The sequence below is a fragment of the Pseudophryne corroboree genome, chromosome 3 (assembly GCF_028390025.1).
Source record: "Pseudophryne corroboree isolate aPseCor3 chromosome 3, aPseCor3.hap2, whole genome shotgun sequence".
NCBI lineage: Eukaryota > Metazoa > Chordata > Amphibia > Anura > Myobatrachidae > Pseudophryne > Pseudophryne corroboree.
The window spans coordinates 675765870-675789366 of NC_086446.1; the positions used below are offsets into that span (position 1 = coordinate 675765870).

Below are 23497 nucleotides of genomic sequence, written 5' to 3' on the forward strand. Positions count from 1 at the left end.
TTCGAATTAAGGTGGACCCCTGGCAGTGCAGCCAGGCTGTACTGTAAGGTGGTCCACCGCCATTTTTCTTTAATCGGAGTGGCTGCGTGCGACATCACGCAGCCACCCCAAAAAGGCTCCCGGCCTGCCTCCGTTTGGCCCGCCACGCCCCCCAACGCCGCCCTGCGAACACCCGCTGCTGGCAATCATCTTGCAGCTGCATCCTTCCTGGATTCCCAGTATTCTCGCAACCACCACCTCAGTGCATAATAATATTAATCTCTCACCTCTAGTAGAAATGGGTGAGATACAGAAAACATCTCTATTTGCAAACCACAATGTACTTGCTGTAGATGTAAGGTAATTACATGCATCTAATGCACTAATAACAGTTTACTCAGATGTCTGTACTTAATCACTTATGTCTAATACAGGCCTGGCCAACCTGTGGCTCTCCAGATGTAGTGAAACTACACAGCCCAGCACGCCCTTCCACAGTTTTAGCATTCCCTAATAGCAAAACTGTGGCAAGGCATGATGGGACTTGTAGTTTTACAACAGCTGGAGAGCCACAGGTTGGCCAGGCCTGGTCTAATACAAATCTTTAGATACCTTGGTCAATGACTTGAGTCCTAGAGCCGTAACAACAGCTCCAGTGGTTGCACAGACGTAAGCTGTGCCCAGCTGGCTGCAAGGAAATATGCAAAAGGGAAAAAAAGAATCTGCATTATAAACGATTTAGGAACTTACTGTATCTATATTTAATGCATGTAAGACGGAGGAATAAATTTCTCTTGTGCTTAATAGACATCCTGGAGTACTGAAGAAAATTGCGTGGGGCCACTCTGTACTGGGTATGAAAAAGCTTTCCACAGACACCTACAACTCTTGGAGCAAATACCCAAAAATAAAACAATAAAATAAATAAGAAATACTTAAATAAATACTGAGGGGGATATGTACTGTACTAAGCAGTGACAAAAGTGGAGAAGTGAGCCAGTGCAGAAGTTTCCCATGGAAACCAATCAGCTGCTCTGTATACTTTTTAAGTATGCAAATTATAAATGTTACATCAATGCTGATTGGTTGCCATGAGCAACTTATCCACTGGCTCACTTCTCCACTTTTATCACTGCTTAATACATATCCCCCTAAAATACGTAAACTAAGATACTTAGAATTATGGGGGTCATTCCGAGTTGTTCGCTCGTTGCCGATTTTCGCTATACTGCAATTAGTCGCTTACTGCGCATGCGCAAGGTTCGCAGAGCGCATGCGCTTAGTTATTTTACACAAAAGTTAGGTATTTTACTCACGGCATAACAAAGCTTTTTCATCGGTCTGGTGATCGTAGTGTGATTGACAGGAAGTGGGAGTTTCTGGGCGGAAACTGGCCGTTTTCTGGGAGTGTGCGAAAAAACGCTGGCGTTTCTGGGAAAAATGTGGGAGTGTCTGAAGAAACGGGGGAGTGTCTGGGCGAACGCTGGGTGTGTTTGTGACGTCAAACCAGGAATGAAACTGACTGAACTGATCGCAATGTAGGAGTAAGTCTCGAGCTACTCAGAAACTGCTAAGAAATTTCTATTCGCAATTCTGCTAATCTTTCGTTCGCAATTCTACTAAGCTAAGATACACTCCCAGAGGGCGGTGGCTTAGCATGTGCAATGCTGCAAAAAGCAGCTAGCGAGCGAACAACTCGGAATGAGGGCCAATGTTGCTGTATTTGAGTAAACTGTGCAAATATCATGCTATGTGTGCATCAGCCACTTAGGTGGGGTTTCCTGGTGCCGAGACTTGGTCCAAAGCTCCACTCACACTCCACCCATTACTCCACCCACTTTTATGTAATAACAGTCTGCAGTTCCGTTTGCTCCAAGGATCTGCAGTTAGAAGACACTGTGAGAATCATGCCCTTTGTTATGTGTATCCTAGTGAGTATCCTGTAATGGAATACATACAATTTACCGGTAGACGGGATGCCGGCTGTCAATATCCCGACAGCGGCATCCCGTCCGTCAGAATGCCCGCAGCGGGGTGAGCGCTCTATGGGTGTCGTGGACACCCACGAGTGGGAAAAGCCCTGTTGCTCTGGTATTCTGGTGGTCTGTATTGTCGGCTGGCGGGATTTCAGCATCGGTATCCTGAACACAGGGTTCCCGATAGTCCCCTGTAATACCTTAACTTCCTGCAGTACAGCGACATGAGTGGAGCATATTCTGGCTGTCAGATTGGGCCTAACTGACTGGGCAGCTGCAGAATTTCACGGCTCATTCAATCAGGTAAATTTTAACACCTATCATAAGTCCGCTTAGTTTCACAATTATCCAAATATTTAAGTACAGAAAAGAAAAAAAACAACAACAGGACTATATGGTGGTGATCAATTCAACAATGGGAGGGCTCCTGAAAAAGAGACCCTCACAGTTTACTACTAGTAGGAAGGAGGTCATTGGGGAAAAATAGTCAGGGGAGTAGAGATATGTAAACCTGTTTATGTAACTAAAAATGGTGATCTGGCAGTCAGTTATTGGTCAGTTATTGAACTACAATGATTGATATCTTAGGATAACATTTCTAAGTAAGCAAGCTGTACCGACTTCATGAGTCATTTACAATAGGTAAATAACAGTTATAGAAGATGAAGCAAAACTAAAATACATAGAAAATAAATATTCATATTAGTCATGAATCTCCTTGTTGGGTAAATCTGTGTGTAGCTTGGAGCACAGCAACATTCGGTGGGGTGAGGCAAGTGAGGCAGAGCCTTTTCTGTCATGCTAATGTATAAGCCAGAGGTTTGACTATATAAAGTATAAGAAAAATATCAAGAATATATTAGAAATATCTTCTTTGTATTATTCTAATTACTTTTATAGTCAAAACTCTGGAGTAAAAAGTCTATGGCAGGTGAGGCAGTGCCTCTCCTGCCTATCTTTACCACACATCTCTGATCAAACGTAGCCAATTTCCAGGAGTTTATACTGCTGCACCTGTGTATAATGCCCACATATATATATACAGCTGCCCCTGTGTATAATGCCAACATGTATATAACTGTTGCACCTGTGTATAATGCCCACATGTATATACTGCTACACCTGTGTATAATGCCCACATACATATACTGCTGCACCTGTGTATAATGCCCACATGTATATACTGCTGCCCCTGTGTATAATGCCCACATGTATATACTGCTGCACCTGTGTATGATGCCCACATGTGTATATACTGCTGCACCTGTGTATAATGCCAACATGTATATAACTGCTGCACCTGTGTATAATGCCCACATGCATATACTGCTGCACCTGTGTGTAATGCCCATATGTATATACTGCTGCACCTTTGTATAATGCCCACATGCACCCCTTGGCTCATATCTTGTGTGTAAATCTGGCTCTGGTACAGGGGCATTTTAACAGAGGAGGGGGCCAGTGGGCAGACTCCAGGTGGGCACCCTCCTCTTCACGGTGCAGTAGACTCAGGCATTGTGCCAGAGTCTACTGCGCATGCGTAGGTCTCCGAAAACATGGCACCCTCCATGTTCCAGAGACTAAGGCCCTACTGCACATGCATGGTGCCCATTTTGACTGCAGACTGCAGCTCCAACGCGGGACTCCAGAAAGATAAGTAAAAAAATATGGGTGCAGAGTGGGGCACACATAGCACCCATTATAGAAATGCCAATGCTCTGCTACTAGCCAGTGCCTCCTGAGCCATTTACCTCACTGCACGTCCCTGTTGAAACATACAAACAAGTCTTTTGTATTGTTACCTCAATTCTGCAGTCAAAGTGCAGATTCAAAGTTATGCATTTTTTTCTATTTTGCATTGCAATTGCGCACATGCATTTATGTTTAGATACTGAAGGATGTGCGCTTATGTCTGCCTGCATTTGGAGATGCAGAATGGAGAGGGGTGCAATCGTTGGGCAAGTACAATGAAGCTGGGTACACACTGGGCGATATATATCGGGCGTTCACCGATCGATTGCGTCTGCCCTGCAGCACAGCCGATGAACGATATATATCTGCAGATATACAGGCGCATCTGACTGTGTGTACGGGCGGTCCGCCAACCACCCGTACACAGCTGCAGGGGCTGACGTCACAGCTGGATGGGCCTACTCAAATGCTCACCCAGGTGGATGACAGTACCAACAAATCCAGCAGCCAATCGGTAAGTATATATGGTTATCTGAGTCAGCCTCTCTGTTGGTGCAACAGCGGCTCTGCCATCAAGTCATTACGGTGTGTACCCAGCCTAAGGTTGTGCTGTATTCCAAAGCTTGTCATGCAGAAAACAAGAAAAACAGATATGCACCTGCCAGAAGGTAGATGTTCATCCCTTGGTGTAAAATATGAACTCATGATGATGACAATCAACAGCCCCTTCTGAATGGATGAATACAACTTGATCCCTCCCACTGGCACTATTAGTATTATTGGTATGGCTTCTATACCTTGGATATATTATTGATATTTGAAAATTGGCTCTTGTCAGGAAAGCAAATTCCTATTTCTTTCTTTAACCACTTGTCAGGCTTGGTGGCATGTGATGCGAACAAAGCCAGGAGTCCGTTACCTGGCCAGGTCGCATCACATGTAACCCGCTGCGCCTGCCGGCTGCAACCCCCGCCATCCGCTGCCAGCTCTGTGTGCCCCAGACCGGCACACAGAGCTGATCACCAGTCCCCTGTGACAGACACTCACGCTGCGCCCTGGTTTTGCAGATACAGAGGCTATTAACAGGGGGTGGGGTTACAAAACATGTTTCGTTTACTACGAGGGGTGTGTGTGGGGGGGTGGTACTATTATTACAATTTAAGATCACTGGAGGGTTTATTGCCAGTGGATGGATGGGAAAAAAAATTAGAATGGGGGACTATTTTTTTTTTTTAAATAAAATATTTTCATATTTTTTATTAAAAATACTTTTAAAACTTTATTAAGTAATAAAAGAAAATGATAATTTTTGTGGGGGAAAAATCGTCAGTTAAGTGGTTAAAGGTGAAGACAACAGGTGTTTTTATTTTAATTAAATTTAGTTGGTGCTTCAATATTCATTAATAACATTGTCCAGATGCTTATTTATAGTGGATTATACAGTACTTTATATAAGTGCTGCATTGTGTATGAATTGTGTACTATAACGTTAGCATTTACTACTATCATTGACAAGTCACATAATCTCCTTGCGTAAACCAGGTGCATATACCGCTGTCCTCTCCTGGCGTAAAGCTGACACTAATGTTACCCTCTTAAACTGGACTTACCCGTAGCTTAGAATTCGCACAGCTCTATACAGTAAGCTGCAGAAAACGTATTCTTCTTCAGGAACACCAGTGTTTTTGGCGCAAAGTGCATCCAAAGCAAGAGACCATCAATGGTCACTGATTGGGAGCTGCTACCATGACTTCTGTTTCTGTCGAAGCAACTATGTTGTGCTTTTCCAAAGGCTTTTGGTTATTTATTTTTTTTAAATGGGTATTGTATTTCAAAATTGATAAGCTGCTAGACAGGCAGTTTGTCAGCGGAACATGCTCATAAACTGTATATTGTATAATAGTAGACTGAGAGAAATACATTACTCCCTGAGAAAACAAAGCTGTTCTGACAATAAAATAAAGACAGCCAGTGCAGCTCTTCTTCTACTACAGTCAATGTCCGATGGGGCATGGAGGGCCCACCGGGGGAATGCAGTGGCAGCAGTGGTAGGAACCAGTCTGCAGAGGAGGTGTGGCCAGCAGCCACATTGGTTTGCCTAACTATGAGAGAAAGTGCATGACCTGGGCCACCCCCATAAAGGCTTGGCTAACCATTAGAGAAGTCATGGTCTGACCCCCTTGATAAATATATATATATATAGTAAATAGTGCTAGTGCATGCAGATAATGTACCAGATTAATAACGGCAATGCACTGTAGAAAATATCCCATAGCCCTGGGCAGTATAAGGTAACATGTATAATGTATAATTCAAGTGCACAGTCTGGAACCTGATCCCTAGAGAAGGTGGTGGAAGTGGGTCCCATCAGGGGTTTCCCCAGTACCCCTGTGGGCCAGCCCAACCCTAACTAAAGTATATCATAATGTGATGTACAATATCTTGTATTATAATTATTTAACACATTTTTTAGCTAACAAAACCTTTACAGAAAAGTTTGAAGATATTTTTACCCTGGTGTGATGGGTGCATCTCCGCTCCTGTTGGTGTAGTTCACAACCGCATTAAAGGACTGATTCACCCACTGCCAAAATATAACTGCTGGAGTAGTCCTGCAGGAAAAGGGACAAAAATAGGTTCAATCACATATTTTGTGTGAATAACATTTTGCCCAGGTATTTTTTAATGTTAGAATAAATGACCCTACTTGTTACGCTGAGTGATAGTATCCTGGCTTCAGAATGCTGTGGTTCCCATATCAGAGCATAGCAGCATTCCAAATGGTATCCGTGTCCCTATTTCTGTAGCCCTGCCCACAGATAGCCTGAACCCTACTATTTGGTTGGGCCTTGTGGCGAACCAAGAAAAAGTGGTTGTGCAGCTTTCATCCTATCTAAGCGCAGAGTTTTAAACAGAATAAAACATAAAAATAAAAATAAAACATTGTCTATGTTACATTGATTACACTTTACTGCCCTACGGGATTGGTGCATAATTAATTGACTGTCGGATAAAAGTTTGACTGAATTTAAATATGCTTAAATAATTCCAATAACTGGGGGCCTGGCTCAGAGGTGGCCGCTATGTCGCTGTTTGTGGGAGACTCCATTTCACCTGGTTTTAATCAGCCACAGAACCTGTGTCATTAATATGTGTCCAGAATTAAAGGGATGAGGTGGTAACCCTAAGCACAGACATAGACCCACACCCTTAAAAACACTCTGCACTGCTTTTTGTAAGGCCAGATAGGAAATATGCATGAAAAAATAAGTAATAATGATGCCCTGAAGTACAGCTTACTATCACTTTAGCTTCACCCTCTTCATTAATTTAAATATAATTTGGTTTTCTCCTCATGTACTACTTAGTAGAGGTTCATTTAATAAATTTTTTATTATGATGTTAGAACTATAGATGTTCTCATTCACCTAGCATTTTTTTATCATATGAAGTGAGACGCATGACGTAAGTTAGACGCTGCGCAATGGATAGCGGGAATCACACATTCCCATTTCTCTAACGTCCTAGGGGATGCTGGGGACTCCGTAAGGACCATGGGGAATAGACGGGCCCCGCAGGAGACATGGGCACTTTAAGAAAGACTTTGACTCTGGGTGTGCACTGGCTCCTCCCTCTATGCCCCTCCTCCAGACCTCAGTTTGAGACTGTGCCCAGAGGAGATGGGTGCACTGCAGGGAGCTCTCCTGAGTTTCCTGCTAAGAAAGTATATTTGTTAGTTTTTTTATTTTCAGGGAGCACTGCTGGCAACAGACTCCCTGCATCGAGGGACTGAGGAGAGAGAAACAACCCTACTTCTCTGAGTTTCAAGGTCTTGTTTCTTAGGCTACTGGACACCATTAGCTCCAGAGGGAGTCAGAACATAGGTTCGCCCTGGACGTTCGTCCCAGAGCCGCGCCGCCGTCCTCCTCACAGAGCCAGAAGAAAGAAGCCGGGTGAGTATGAGAAGAAAGAAGGCTTCAAAAGGCGGCAGAAGACTTTGTGAGCTTCACTGAGGTAACGCACAGCACGGCAGCTGTGCGCCATTGCTCCCATACACCTCACATACTCCGGTCACTGTAAGGGTGCAGGGCGCAGGGGGGGGGGGGGCGCCCTGGGCAGCAATATAAATCTCTTATTTGGCAAAAGAGAGCATATATACAGCTGGACACTGTATATATGCAGGAGCCCCTGCCAATTTTACACTTTTAGCGGGACTGAAGCCCGCCGCTGAGGGGGCGGGGCTTCTCCCTCAGCACTCACCAGCGCCATGTTTTTCTCCGCAGCACCGCTGAGAGGAAGCTCCCCGGACTCTCCCCTGCTTATACCACGGTAGAAGAGAGGGTTTTAAAGAAGAGGGGGGGCACATAATTCGGCGCAGATAATAATAACAGCGCTACGGGGTAAACACTAAATTGCTGTGTTTTTCCTGGGTCATATTGCGCTGGGGTGTGTGCTGGCCTACTCTCTCTCTGTCTCTCCAAAGGGCCTTGTGGGGGAACTGTCTTCAGAAGAGCATTCCCTGAGTGTGTGGTGTGTCGGTACGTGTGTGTCGACATGTCTGAGGTAAAAGCTCTCCTATGGAGGAGATGGAGCAAATGTGTGTGTGTGTGGTGTCTCCGTCGACAACGCCGACGCCTGATTGGATATGTGAAATTAAGTGCTAAGATGAATTTATTACACAAAAGATTAGAGAACAGACAGGGAATCTACCCATGTCTGTCCCTATGTCACAGAGACTTTGAGTCTCACAACGCTCACTATCCAAAATAATAGACACTGATATCGACACGGAGTCTGACTCCAGTGTCGACTACGATAATGCAAAGTACAGCCAAAACTGGCAGAAAAGTATTCAATATATGATTATTGTAATAAAAGATGTTTTGCTTATCACTGATGACTCATCTGTCCCTGACACGAGGGTAGACATGTTTAAGGGGAAGAAAGCGGAGGTAAATTTCCCTCCTCTCATGAAGAAAAAGAGCGGGAATCTCCAGACAAGAAGCTGCAGCTTCCCAAAAAGAATCCTCAGGGAGTATCCTTTCCCTAATGGGGCCAGGATAAGATGGAAATCTTCCCCTAGGGTGTACAAGGCATTGACACGTTTACCATAAAAGGTAGCGCTGACTTTACAGCTATCCTCAGGGATCCTGCAGATAGCATGCAGTAAAAGTACTTTGAAGTCCATTTACATGCATTCTGGTACACTACTCAGACCGGCGATTGTGTCGGCATGGGTTTATAGCGCTGCGTAGACAGATGTCTTATCAGCGGAGATTGAAACCCTAGATAAGGATACCATGTTATTGTCCCTATATATATATATATATATATATATATATTTATATGTAAAAGATGTTGGGCGGGATGTACTAAAGCAAAAATGCGGTAAAACCCCCGAAAACGGGGGTTTTACTGCATTTTCATATTTACTAAGACCCTACCGCAGCGTTTTCGGCGTCCAGGGTTTCGCCATCTCTGGATGGCGAAACCCTATAGAAGCCTATGGGCTTCTTTTCGTCGACTGCCGCAACCCGCCGACACCGTCGACCCCCGCCGCAGACGCCGACCCCCCTTCCCCCTGGCTTACCTTCCTCCAGGCTGCCCTGGACCCGGAAGGTAGTGTCCTCCTCCCCCTAGCAACGCAGCCGGACGTCCTTCCGGCTGCAGGGGGGAGGAGGAGGTGCCGGGGGCAGCCTGCTGCTGCTTCCCGGCATCTAGCCAGTGTGGGGACCCCGGGGAGGTGACGGAGACCCCCCGCAGACCACCTAACAGGTATCGCGGGGGGCCTCCGTCACCGCATCGCGATGTTGATCGCATATGTTAGTACATATGCGATCAACATCGCTGCGGTAACCGGCGAGGGGCGGCGATGTATGTTAATACATCCCGCCCGTTGTCTTATATATATATATATATAAAGAGACGTTAGTCTACTGGGTTCTAGAGTCAAACAAGGGTGAGGAATTGTTCGGAGAGGGCCTCTCGGATCTCGTCTCCACGGCTACGGCAGGTAAATAAAAATTTTTGCATATATTCCCTCACAATCTAAGAAAGTGCCTCATTATCAAATGCAGTCCTTTCGTTCCAATAAAAACAAGAGAGCACGTGGTTCGTCCTTTCTTGCCAGAGGTAAGGGCAGAGGGAAAAAGCTGCACAACACAGCTAGTTCCCAGGAACAGAAGTCCTCCCCAGCCTCTGCTAAACCCACCGCATGACCCTGGGGCTCCCCTGAGGGAGTCAGCTCCTGTGGGGGCACGTCTTCGACTGTTCAGCCGCGTCTGGGTCCACTCACAGGTGGATACATGGGCAATAGAAATTGTTTCCCAGGGTTACAAGCTGGAATTCGAAGAAGTGCCTCCTCGCCGTTTTTTTCAAATCGGCCCTACCGAAACAACCCCTGGAAAGGGAGATAGTGTTACATGCGATTCACAAATTGTGTCTGCAACAAGTGGTGGTAGAGGTTCCCCTGCTTCAAAGAGGGCAGGGGTACTACTCAACTCTGTTTGTGGTTCCGAAACCGGACGGTTCGGTCAGACCCATTTTTAATTTAAAACCCCTGAACCTTTACTTAAAACGGTTCAAGTTCAAGATGGAATCACTCAGGGCGGTCATCGCCAGCCTAGAAGGGGAGATTTTTTTGGTATCTCTGGACATAAAGGATGCATACCTACATGTCCCCATATATCCTCCTCATCAGGCGTACCTGAGATTTGCGGTACAGGATTGTCATTACCAATTTCAGACGTTGCCGTTTGGGCTTTCCACGGCCCCGAGAATTTTCACCAAGGTAATGGCGGAAATGATGGTGCTCCGGCGCAAGCAGGGTGTCACAATTATCCCGTACTTGGACGATCTCCTCATAAAAGTGAGATCACGGGAGAAGTTGCTGAGCAGCGTATCACTTTCACTGAATGTGTTACAGCGACACGGCGGGATTCTCAATATTCCAAAGTCGCAGCTGAATCCTACAACTCGTCTGCCCTTCTTGGGCATGATTCTGGACACAAACCAGAAAAGGGTTTTTCTTCCGAAGGGAAAAGCGCAGGAACTCATGACTCTAGTCATGAACTTGTTGAAACCAAAACAAGTGTCAGTACATCATTGCACTCAAGTTCTGGGAAAGATGGTGGCAACATACGAAGCCATTCCATACTGCAGATTCCATGCAAGGGCCTTCCAATGGGACCTATTGGACAAATGGTCCGGGTCGTATCTGCAATTGCGTCAGCGGATCGCCCTGTCCCCCAGGGCCAGAGTATCTCTCCTGTGGTGGCTAAACAGTGCTCACCATCTAGAGGGCCGCAGGTTCGGCATTCAGGACTGGATCCTGGTGACCACGGACGCGAGCCTCCGAGGTTGGGGAGCGGTCGCACAGGGAAGAAATTTCCAAGGACTTTGGTCAAGTCAAGAGACTTGTCTTCACATCAACATCCTGGAACTACAACGCCCTAAGTCAATCGGAGATCTTACTTCGCAATCGACCAGTTCTGATCCAGTCAGACAACATCACCGCAGTAGCTCATGTAAACCGCCAAGGCGCCACAAGGAGCAGAGTGGCAATGGCGGAAGCCACCAGAGTTCTTCGCTGGGCGGAGAATCATGTAAGCGCTCTGTCAGCAGTGTTCATTCCGGGAATGGACAACTGGGAAGCAGACTTCCTCAGCAGACACGCTCTGCATCCGGGAGAGTGGGGACTTCATCAGGAAGTCTTCGCGCAGATTGCAAGTCGGTGGGGACTACCCCAAATAGACATGATGGCATCCCGTCTCAACAAAAAGCTACAAAGGTATTGCACCAGGTCAAGAGACCCTCAGGCGGTAGCTGTAGACGCCCTAGTGACACCGTGGGTGTTCCAGTCGGTATATGTGTTTCCTCCTCTTCCTCTCATACCCAAGGTGTTGAGGATAATAAGAAAAAGAGGAGTGAGAGCAATTCTCATTGTTCCAGATTGGCCACGAAGGACCTGGTATCCGGATCTGCAAGAAATGCTCAGAGAAGATCCGTGGCCTCTTCCTCTAAGGCAGGACTTGTTACAACAAGGTCCCTGTCTGTTCCAAGACTTACCGCGGCTGCGTTTGACGGCATGGCAGTTGAACGCCGGATCCTAGCGGAAAAAGGTATTCCGGATGAGGTCATTCCTACGCAAATAAAGGCTAGGAAGGACGTGACATCTAAACATTATCACCGAATATGGAGAAAATATGTTTCTTGGTGTGAGGCCAGGAATGCTCCTATGGAAGAATTCCACCTGGGCCGTTTTCTTCACTTCCTACAAACTGGAGTGAATTTGGGCCTAAAATTAGGCTCCATTAAAAGTTCAGATTTCGGCCTTATCCATTTTCTTTCAAAAGGAATTGGCCTCATTACCTGAAGTACAACTTTTGTGAAGGGAGTACTGCATATTCAGCCTCCTTTTGTACCTCCGGTGGCGCCTTGGGACCTTAACGTGGTGTTAAGTTTCCTTAAGTCACAATGCTTTGAACCACTTAAGACAGTGGAGTTGAAATATCTCACCTGGATGGTGGTCATGATGTTAGCCTTGGCTTCAGCTAGGCAAGCTTCGGAATTGGCGGCTTTATCACATAAAAGCCCCTATCTGGTTTTCCATATGGATAGAGCGGAATTGCGGACCCGTCCTCAATTCCTACCTAAGGTGGTCTCATCCTTTCATATGAACCAACCTATTGTCGTGCCTGTGGCTACACGTGACTTGGAGGATTCCGAGTCCCTGGTTGTGGTCAGGGCTTTGAAAATTTACGTGGCCAGAACGGCTAGGATCAGAAAATCAGAAGCACTGTTTGTCCTGTATGCAGCCAACAAGGTTGGTGGCCCTGCTTCAAAGCAGACTATTGCTCGCTGGATCTGTAACACGATTCAGCAGGCGCATTCTACGGCAGGATTGCCGTTACCAAAATCGGTTAAGGCCCATTCCACTAGGAAGGTGGGCTCTTCTTGGGCGGCTGCCCGAGGGGTCTCGGCACTACAGCTGTGCCGGGCTGCTACTTGGTCGGGGTCAAACACCTTTGCAAAGTTCTATAAGTTTGATACCCTGGCTGAGGAGGACCTCCTGTTTGCTCAATCGGTGCTGCAGAGTCATCCGCACTCTCCCGCCCGTTTGGGAGCTTTGGTATAATCCCCATGGTCCTTACGGAGTCCCCAGCATCCTCTAGGACGTTAGAGAAAATAAGATTTTAAACCTACCGGTAAATCTTTTTCTCGTAGTCCGTAGAGGATGCTGGGTGCCCGTCCCAAGTGCGGACTACTTCTGCAAGACTTGTATATAGTTATTGCTTACATAAGGGTTATGTTATAGTTTCATCAGTCTTGGACTGATGCTATGTTGTTGTTCATACTGTTAACTGGGTAGTATATCACAAGTTATACGGTGTGATTGGTGTGCCTGGTGTGAATCTTGCCCTTGGATTACAAAAATCCTTTCCTTGTACTGTCCGTCTCCTCTGGGCACAGTTTCTCTAACTGAGGTCTGGAGGAGGGGCATAGAGGGAGGAGCCAGTGCACACCCAGAGTCAAAGTCTTTCTTAAAGTGCCCATGTCTCCTGCGGAGCCCGTCTATTCCCCATGGTCCTTACGGAGTCCCCAGCATCCTCTACGGACTACGAGAAAAAGATTTAACGGTAGGTTTAAAATCTTATTTTAAGCATCTTTTGTTGCACCATAATAGTGTCTATTTCACATTGCAGCCAAATACCAGCAGACTGCTAGTGTACTGGGGACTTTGTATCTGCACTTTTCTCACTATCTTCGCACAATGGGGGTAATTCCAAGTTGATCGCAGCAGGAAATTTTTTAGCAGTTGGGCAAAACCATGTGCACTGCAGGTGTGGCAGATATAACATGTGCAGAGAGAGATAGATTTGGGTGTGGTGAGTTCAATCTGCAATCTAAATTGCAGTGTAAAAATAAAGCAGCCAGTATTTACCCTGCACAGAAACAAAATAACCCACCCAAATCTAACTCTCTCTGCACATGTTATACCTGCCTCCCCTGCAGTGCACATGGTTTTGCCCAACTGCAAAAAAAATTCCTGCTACGATCAACTTGGAATTACCCCCCATGCTGTGTGGTGGGATGCATAGCACAGTTCAGTCATATCAGTCCCAAGTCGCCTGCCTTTTTTCTCAGATAAGCATCGTCTAAGGACTGCTATAGAACAGGCAGGGGGGTAAATTTACTAAGATGGGAGTTCTATTTAAGATGGGATGTTGCCCTCCGCAACCAATCAGATTCCAGGTATTATCTTCTAGAAGGTGCTAGATAAATGAGAAGTAGAATCTGATTGGTTACAACTCCTATCTTAGTAAATTTACCCCAGGGTCTGCCTACTTTTGCTTCTTTGGCATTATCCGTGAGAGAAAGATTCCATTTCAGTACATTTTTGAGTGGAAAAAACGCATGGCGTGGCTTAGTCACATATTTATGGCGCTCTAAAGGGGGGAATATGGGGTAACTTTAGGATGGGTGTCTTGTATGTGGACACATTCCTCATGTGCCTTTCCTTTTCTTACTTAACTATCGCATACTCCATACTCCCTTTGATGGCACCTGACTCCTACAGATGGAGCCACGCTAGTCGTGGCTCCGTCTGTGCGCACCTAGGACTCTGCGTCTCCGTCTCCAAATGGGCGCGCGAACCCGTGACGTAGATGCGCCCCATTCACACTCTGAATGGGAGCGTCTCTGTGCACTCCCGGCGGACGGATCGCCTAGTCACGCCGGGAGTGCTCATTTGCGATGGAGCCGCCTCAGATGAGCGCGGATCCATCTGTATATTATCTTGAACTATAAGTTGCTGTTTTCTTGTTTGCTCATTTGATGATGTACTGTGTAATGGGTGCTGCGAATCCCTTGTGGCGCCATATAAATAAACAACAATAATAATAATAAAAGAAGGGAAAAAATAAGAATTTACTCACCGGTAATTCTATTTCTCGTAGTCCGTAGTTGATGCTGGGGACTCCGTAAGGACCATGGGGATTAGCGGCTCCGCAGGAGACTGGGCACAACTATAAAGAAAGCTTTAGACTACTGGTGTGCACTGGCTCCTCCCACTATGACCCTCCTCCAGACTTCAGTTAGGATACTGTGCCCGGAAGAGCTGACACAATAAGGAAGGATTTTGAATCCCGGGTAAGACTCATACCAGCCACACCAATCACACCGTATAACTCGTGATACAATACCCAGTTAACAGTATGATAACAACTGAGCCTCTCAACAGATGGCTCAACAATAACCCATTAGTTAAGCAATAACTATATACAAGTATTGCAGACAATCCGCACTTGGGATGGGCGCCCAGCATCCACTACGGACTACGAGAAATAGAATTACCGGTGAGTAAATTCTTATTTTCTCTAACGTCCTAAGTGGATGCTGGGGACTCCGTAAGGACCATGGGGATTATACCAAAGCTCCCAAACGGGCGGGAGAGTGCGGATGACTCTGCAGCACCGAATGGGCAAACTCTAGGTCCTCCTCAGCCAGGGTGTCAAACTTGTAGAATTTAGCAAACGTGTTTGACCCCGACCAAGTAGCTGCTCGGCAAAGTTGAAGAGCAGAGACCCCTCGGGCAGCCGCCCAAGAAGAGCCCACCTTCCTCGTGGAATGGGCTTTCACTGATTTAGGATGCGGCAGTCCAGCCGCAGAATGTGCAAGCTGAATCGTACTACAGATCCAGCGAGCAATAGTCTGCTTTGAAGCAGGTGCACCCAACTTGTTGGGCGCATACAGGATAAAGAGCGAGTCAGTCTTTCTGACTCCAGCTGTCCTGGAAACATAGATTTTCAGGGCCCTGACTACGTCCAAACACTTGGAAGCCTCCAAGTCATTTGTAGCCGCAGGCACCACGATAGGTTGGTTCAGATGAAAAGCTGATACCACTTAGGGGAGAAACTGGGTACGAGTCCTCAATTATGCCCTATCCATATGGAAAATCAGATAAGGGCTTTTACATGACAAAGCCGCCAATTCTGATACACGCCTGGCCGAAGCTAAGGCCAACAACATGACCACTTTCCACGTGAGATATTTCAAATCCATGGTTTTCAGTGGCTCAAACCAATGTGACTTTAGGAAATCCAACACCACGTTGAGATCCCAAGGTGCCACTGGAGGCACAAAAGGGGGCTGAATATGCAGCACTCCCTTAACAAAAGTCTGAACTTCAGGTAGTGAAGCCAGTTCTCTCTGGAAGAAAATCGATAGAGCCGAAATCTGGACCTTAATGGAACCCAATTTAAGGCCCATAGTCACCCCTGACTGTAGGAAGTGCAGGAAACGGCCCAGCTGAAATTCCTCCGTTGGGGCCTTCCTGGCCTCACACCACGCAACATATTTTCGCCATATGCGGTGATAATGGTTTGCGGTTACTTCTTTCCTAGCTTTAATCAGCGTAGGAATGACTTCCTCCGGAATGCCCTTTTCCTTCAGGATCCGGTGTTCAACCACCATGCCGTCAAACGCAGCCGCGGTAAGTCTTGGAACAGACAGGGCCCCTGTTGCAGCAGGTCTTGTCTGAGCGGTAGAGGCCATGGGTCCTCTGAGATCATTTCTTGAAGTTCCGGGTACCAAGCTCTTCTTGGCCAATCCGGAACAATGAGTATAGTTCTTACTCCTCTTCTCCTTATTATCCTCAGTACCTTTGGTATGAGAGGAAGAGGAGGGAACACATAAACCGACCGGTACACCCACGGTGTCACTGGAGCGTCCACAGCTATCGCCTGCGGGTCCCTTGACCTGGCGCAGTACTTTTCTAGCTTTTTGTTGAGGCGGGACGCCATCATTTCCACCTGTGGCCTTTCCCAACGGTTTACAATCATTTGAAAGACTTCTGGATGAAGTCCCCACTCTCCCTGGTGGAGGTCGTGCCTGCTGAGGAAGTCTGCTTCCCAGTTGTCCACTCCCGGAATGAACACTGCTGACAGTGCTAACACGTGATTTTCCGCCCATCGGAGAATCCTTGTGGCTTCTGCCATTGCCGTCCTGCTTCTCGTGCCGCCCTGTCGGTTTACATGGGCGACCGCCGTGATGTTGTCTGACTGGATCAGTACCGGCTGGTTTTGAAGCAGGGTTTTTGCCTGACTTAGGGCATTGTAAATGGCCCTCAGTTCCAGAATATTTATGTGCAGGGAAGTCTCCTGACTTGACCATAGTCCTTGGAAGTTTCTTCCCTGTGTGACTGCCCCCCAGCCTCGAAGGCTGGCATCCGTGGTCACCAGGACCCAGTCCTGTATGCCGAATCTGCGGCCCTCTTGAAGATGAGCACTCTGCAGCCACCACAGCAGAGACACCCTTGTCCTTGGAGACAGGGTTATCAGCCGATGCATCTGAAGATGCGACCCGGACCACTTGTCCAACAGGTCCCACTGAAAGGTTCTTGCATGAAACCTGCCGAATGGAATTGCTTCGTAGGAAGCTACCATCTTTCCCAGGATCCGCGTGCAGTGATGCACCGACACCTGTTTTGGTTTTAGGAGGCCTCTGACTAGAGATGACAGCTCCTTGGCCTTCTCCTCCGGGAGAAACACTTTTTTCTGTTCTGTGTCCAGAACCATCCCCAGGAACAGTAGACGTGTCGTAGGGACCAGCTGTGACTTTGGAATGTTTAGAATCCAGCCGTGCTGTAGTAGCACCTCCCGAGATAGTGCTACCCCGACCAACAACTGCTCTCTGGACCTCGCCTTTATCAGGAGATCGTCCAAGTACGGGATAATTAGAACACCCTTCTTTCGAAGGAGTATCATCATTTCGGCCATTACCTTGGTAAAGACCCTCGGAGCCGTGGATAGACCGAACGGCAACGTCTGGAATTGGTAATGACAATCCTGTACCACAAATCTGAGGTACTCCTGGTTAGGATGGTAAATGGGGACATGCAGGTAAGCATCCTTGATGTCCAGTGATACCATGTAATCCCCCTCGTCCAGGCTTGCAATAACCGCCCTGAGCGATTCCATCTTGAACTTGAATTTTTTTATATATGTGTTCAAGGATTTCAAATTTAAAATGGGTCTCACCGAACCGTCCGGTTTCGGTACCACAAACATTGTGGAATAGTAACCCCGTCCTTGTTGAAGTAGGGGTACCTTTACTATCACTTGTTGTGAATACAGCTTGTGAATTGCCTGTAACACTGCCTCCCTGCCTGAGGGAGTGGTTGGCAAGGCAGATTTGAGGAAAACGGCGGGGGGGAGACGTCTCGAACTCCAGCTTGTACCCCTGAGATACTATCTGAAAAATCCAGGGATCCACTCGTGAGCGAGCCCACTGATTGCTGAAATATTTGAGACGGGCCCCCACCGTACCTGGCTCCGCCTGTGGAGCCCCAGCGTCATGCTGTGGACTTAGAGGAAGCGGGGGAGGACTTTTGCTCCTGGGAACTGGCTGTATGCTGCAGCTTTTTTCCCCTACCTCTGCCTCTGGGCAGAAAGGACGCGCCTTTAACCCGCTTGCCCCTATTGGGCCGAAAGGACTGTACCTGATAATACGATGCTTTCTTTGGCTGTGAGGGAACATGGGGTAAAAATGTAGACTTCCCAGCTGTTGCTGTGGAAACGAGGTCCGAGAGACCATCCCCGAACAACTCCTCACCCTTATAAGGCAGAACTTCCATGTGCCTTTTGGAATCTGCATCACCTGTCCACTGCCGAGTCCATAACCCTCTCCTGGCAGAAATGGACATTGCACTAATTTTTGATGCCAGCCGGCAAATATCCCTCTGTGCATCCCTCATGTATAAAAGTGCGTCTTTTATATGCTCTACGGTTAGCAATATAGTGTCCCTGTCTAGGGTATCAATATTTTCTGACAGGGAATCTGACCACGCAGCTGCAGCACTGCACATCCATGCTGAAGCAATAGCTGGTCTCAGTATAACACCTGTGTGTGTATATATAGATTTCAGGATAGCCTCCTGCTTTCTATCAGCAGATTCCTTCAGGGCGGCCGTATCCGGAGACGGTAGTGCCACCTTCTTTGACAAGCGTGTGAGCGCTTTATCCACACTAGGGGATGTTTCCCAACGTGACCTATCCTCTGGCGGGAAAGGGTACGCCATTAGTAACCTCTTAGAAATTACCAGCTTCTTATCAGGGGAAGCCCACGCTTCTTCACACACTTCATTTAACTCCTCAGATGGAGGAAAAGCTACTGGTAGTTTTTTCTCTCCAAACATAATACCCTTTTTTGTGGAACCGGGGGTAACATCAGAAATGTGCAACACATTTTTCATTGCCTCAATCATGTAACGTGTGGCCCTACTGGAAGTTACATTAGTCTCATCGTCGTCGACACTGGAGTCAGTATCCGTGTCGACATCTGTGTCTGCCATCTGAGGTAGCGGGCGTTTTAGAGCCCCTGATGGCTTTTGAGTCGCCTGGGCAGGCACAGGCTGAGAAGCCGGCTGTCCCACATTTGGTATGTCGTCAAACCTTTTATGCAAGGAGTCGACACTGTCACGTAATTCCTTCCACAGCACCATCCACTCAGGTGTCGACCCCGCAGGGGGTGACATCACATTTACAGGCATCGGCTCCGCCTCCACATAAGCCTCCTCCTCAAACATGTCGACACAGCCGTACCGACACACCGCAAACACACAGGGAATGCTCTGACAGAGGACAGGACCCCACAAAGCCCTTTGGGGAGACAGAGAGAGAGTATACCAGCACACACCAGAGCGCTATATAACTCAGGGATCCCACTATAAATAAGTGTTTTCCCTTATAGCTGCTTTTTATATATTTATATATCCTGCGCCTAAATTTAGTGCCCCCCCTCTCTTTTTTACCCTTCTGTAGTGCAGGGGAGAGCCAGGGAGCTTCCTTCCAGCGGAGCTGTGAGGGAAAAATGGCGCCAGTGTGCTGAGGGAGATGGCCCCGCCCCTTTTCCGGCGGACTTCTCCCGCTTTTTCTGCAATACTGGCAGGGGTATTTTTACATCTATATAGCCTCTAGGACTATATATGATGTAGATTTGCCAGCCAAGGTGTCATATATTGCCCTCAGGGCGCCCCCCCCCCCCCCCCCCCCCCAGCGCCCTGCACCCATCAGTGACCGGAGTGTGAGGTGTACATGAGGAGCAATGGCGCACAGCTGCAGTGCTGTGCGCTACCTTGGTGAAGACCGAAGCCTTCTGCCGCCGATTTTCCGGACCTCTTCATGCTTCTGGCTCTGTAAGGGGGACGGCGGCGCGGCTCCGGGAACGAACACCAAGGTCGGGTCCTGCGGTCGATCCCTCTGGAGCTAATGGTGTCCAGTAGCCTAAGAAGCCCAAACTACCACCTGTTAGGTAGGTTCGCTTCTTCTCCCCTTAGTCCCTCGCTGCAGTGAGTCTGTTGCCAGCAGATCTCACTGTAAAATAAAAAACCTAAATATACTTTCTTTCTAGGAGCTCAGGAGAGCCCCTAGTGTGCATCCAGCTCAGCCGGGCACAAGAATCTAACTGAAGTCTGGAGGAGGGTCTTAGTGGGAGGAGCCAGTGCACACCAGTAGTCTAAAGCTTTCTTTATAGTTGTGCCCAGTCTCCTGCGGAGCCGCTAATCCCCATGGTCCTTACGGAGTCCCCAGCATCCACTTAGGACGTTAGAGAAAAGGAGTTGCATTGAAAGTATATAGCAAGGACGATCTTTACCATCTCCAAACATGTGCAAGAGTCAAGTTCTCTGTAGGAAGAAAAATACCCTGCTTCCCCAGCCCCTGTAAGTGCTCTCTCTCTCAGCCCTTATGCCGTATTAAAATATCTTGTTCCACAACATCTTGGTGCAGTATAAGGCACATGAGTGTGTCCAGCTTGCACCAGCAAGGAACATTGGGGGTAATTCAGACCTGATCGCTAGGGTGCATGTTTTGCATCCCTGTGATCAGGTAGTAGCTGCCTACAGGGGGCGGGGGAATTAGCTGTGCAGTAGTGCGATCGCATGTGCAGGAGAGCTGCACAAACAGAAGTTTGTGCAGTCTCTGCACAGCCCAGGACTTACTCAACCGCTGCGATGATCGGGGCCGGAGCTGATGTCATGAATCCTCCCACAAAACGCCTGGTCCCTCCTGCATTTTCCCAGAACACTCCCTAGAAACGGTCAGTTGCCACCCACAAATGCCCTCTTCCTGTCAATCTTCTTGCGATCGCCGGTACGATCGGATTTTCCGCACGCATTGCGGTGCAGATGCATGCACAGTTCAGACCTGATCGCCCGCTGTGCGAAAACGCACAGCAGCGATCAGTTCTGAATTAGCCCCATTATCCTGATGCTCCCATTACAGGATTGGCTGAAGCCTTTTTTTATGTCCAATCGTTATGTGCTCCGTGCAGAACACAGTGCATCACACAGAAGGAATTCTGCCCTGTCAACAAACCCTTACTGTCTAATGAATAACTGGAGAGTAACCTAACGCCAACCCTCTCCCCCTTCTCACTCCTACACTGGAACAAACTCTCCCAAAGTTATAAGCAGTTCTCCTGATCCCTCTACAGGAAAATCAAACAAATATGCACATTTTCATTGTTGTTTTATTTCCTTAAGTAAGAGACTAACAAATTGTATTATATCATTCCCAAGCTTCCCTTAATTGTTTAGTCAAATGCAAACTAACCTCTTAGCTTTAACTGTCATTTATATATATATATATATATATATACAACTCCAATTCAGTCGGCACTCACAGAAGGGAAACAATTGCCCCGGTGTCCAGCTCACAGAAAGTCCATAGTTATCCAAGAAAAGCGGCACTCAGAGACTGTCATATATGCAAGAAGTGGATAACTATATATATATATATATATATATATATATACATACACACTGCTCAAATGTTGTGCTTTTTCAAAGGCTTTTGGTTATTTTTTTTAAATTATTTTTTAAAAGGGAATTGTAACTCAAAATTGATAAGCTGCTAGACAGGTAGTTATCCAATGGTAACGCAGCTGATCCAATGGCTGCGTCCTCAGACGCAACATTTGATCAGAAAAGATGGCAGTGGGCGTCCGTTTCCTGCAGGTTTTACATATTTTAGCTGCGTACAAAGATACAGAGCAGTGCTATAGCGCCCACCTCTGAATCAGGCCCATAGGTAGGTAGATAACATTTGTCATTTTGGAACATGTTTGTTAGAGTGGCCTCATTTACAGAGTGCACTTGATGCAGTCCCCAGGCATCTCTGCAAATGTATGGTCTGCACCAGGCACAATGCATAGGGCACAATGCACAGCAACGTAGAAGTGCGTCTAGGTGTGCAGAGAGGTGGAAAAATCTCCAATTACACTTTTCAAAAGTATAAATAAAACACATAAGGAGAGATTCAAATCCGCACCGGTGTAACAAGCTGAAATGCGCGTAAAGAGACTCGTTTGGGCTCCAAACGGGTCTTTTCACGCTCGCACCCATTACTTAAGTCGAGGTGGTTTACGCGCCTAAACCCGAGTGTAATGGGCACGATCAGCGCGATAAGTGGGTGCAATTGAATATCGCCCCACAATCTCCCGTCACTTTAGACGGGAGATTGGGGCTGCGATAACATTTGAATTCCCCTCATAGAATCCAAACTACAACCACTTCTGGTCCAACCCTCTCACTAAAATAAGTTATGACTATTTTCTGTTAAGGTGCTCCTTAGTTCATCCTTATTTATTGTTTGAATTAATCACGAGTCTTTCTCCGCACCTCTGATCATCTTGCGCCGCAACCTTTTGTGCTTTGGCATAAATCCAAGCGCACTGTACAAATGAAGGTGCACACAGAACCAAAGACCACGCAGCAAACATTTGGCACTGCAAAAATTACTTCCAGTATATTTCATTTTCAGAATAAAGAAGTGAGCACAATAGTACATTACCGCAAAGCTGTGCATAGAATTATTTCATTAGTGTCTCTCCCACCCTAAATCACATGACAACAATCTGATACTTTGTCACACATTTGTTCTTGTACTTCTGTGTGGACTACCCCATCCTTAATGCTATCATGTTAATTTAGATTACTATTCCTTAGTGAATTCTCTTGATCAGATCACCAGTATAACTACGGAATAGAATGGAGGACTATGTAGTACACAATTGTTATTTCTGCAAATGTAATTTTTTTTTATCACCAGAACAGTACAGCGCGCTCTAATTGCTCTGTGTTTTTAAGTCATAAAAATGAACACAGAAATCTATCCTCTGGCGCTATTCTTTTATATAAATAATATTATAACATACAGAATAAGAGTTCAGAATCATGGGGGTCATTCCGAGTTGTTCGCTCGTTATTTTTTTGTCGCAACGGAGCAATTAGTCGCTAATGCGCATGCGCAATGTCCGCAGTGCGACTGCGCCAAGTAAATTTGCTATGCAGTTAGGTATTTTACTCACGGCATTACAAGGTTTTTTCTTCGTTCTGGTGATCGTAATGTGATTGACAGGAAGTGGGTGTTTCTGGGCGGAAACTGGCCGTTTTATGGGTGTGTGCGAAAATACGCTACCGTTTCTGGGAAAAACGCGGGAGTGGCTGGAGAAACGGAGGAGTGTCTGGGCGAACGCTGGGTGTGTTTGTGACGTCAAACCAGGAACGAAACTGACTGAACTGATCGCAGATGCCGAGTAAGTCTGGAGCTACTCAGAAACTGCTAAGAAGTGTCTATTCGCAATTCTGCTAACCTTTCGTTCACAATTTTGATAAGCTAAGATTCACTCCCAGTAGGCGGCGGCTTAGCGTGTGCAGAGCTGCTAAAAGCAGCTTGCGAGCGAACCACTCGGAATGACCCCCCATATTCCTTAAATGCAACTGATCTGTTCCTTCATGATCAAAAATCCTCCAACTGTCAGAGTTTGAAACAATTCCTCCTCCTTATTCT

General features: G+C 46.9%; 1 protein-coding gene across 1 annotated transcript in view; it reads right to left on the bottom strand.

The window, feature by feature from the left end:
• The window catches only part of SFXN3 (sideroflexin 3), a 48791-nt gene that overhangs the window by 12655 nt on the left and 12639 nt on the right, over positions 1 to 23497 (bottom strand). Inside the window, exons 4-5 of the mRNA XM_063961903.1 lie at positions 6161 to 6259; positions 592 to 667 (exon numbers count right to left, since the gene is read on the bottom strand). Coding sequence (XP_063817973.1) covers positions 592 to 667; positions 6161 to 6259 — 175 coding nt within the window. The remainder of the gene's footprint in view (positions 1 to 591; positions 668 to 6160; positions 6260 to 23497) is intronic.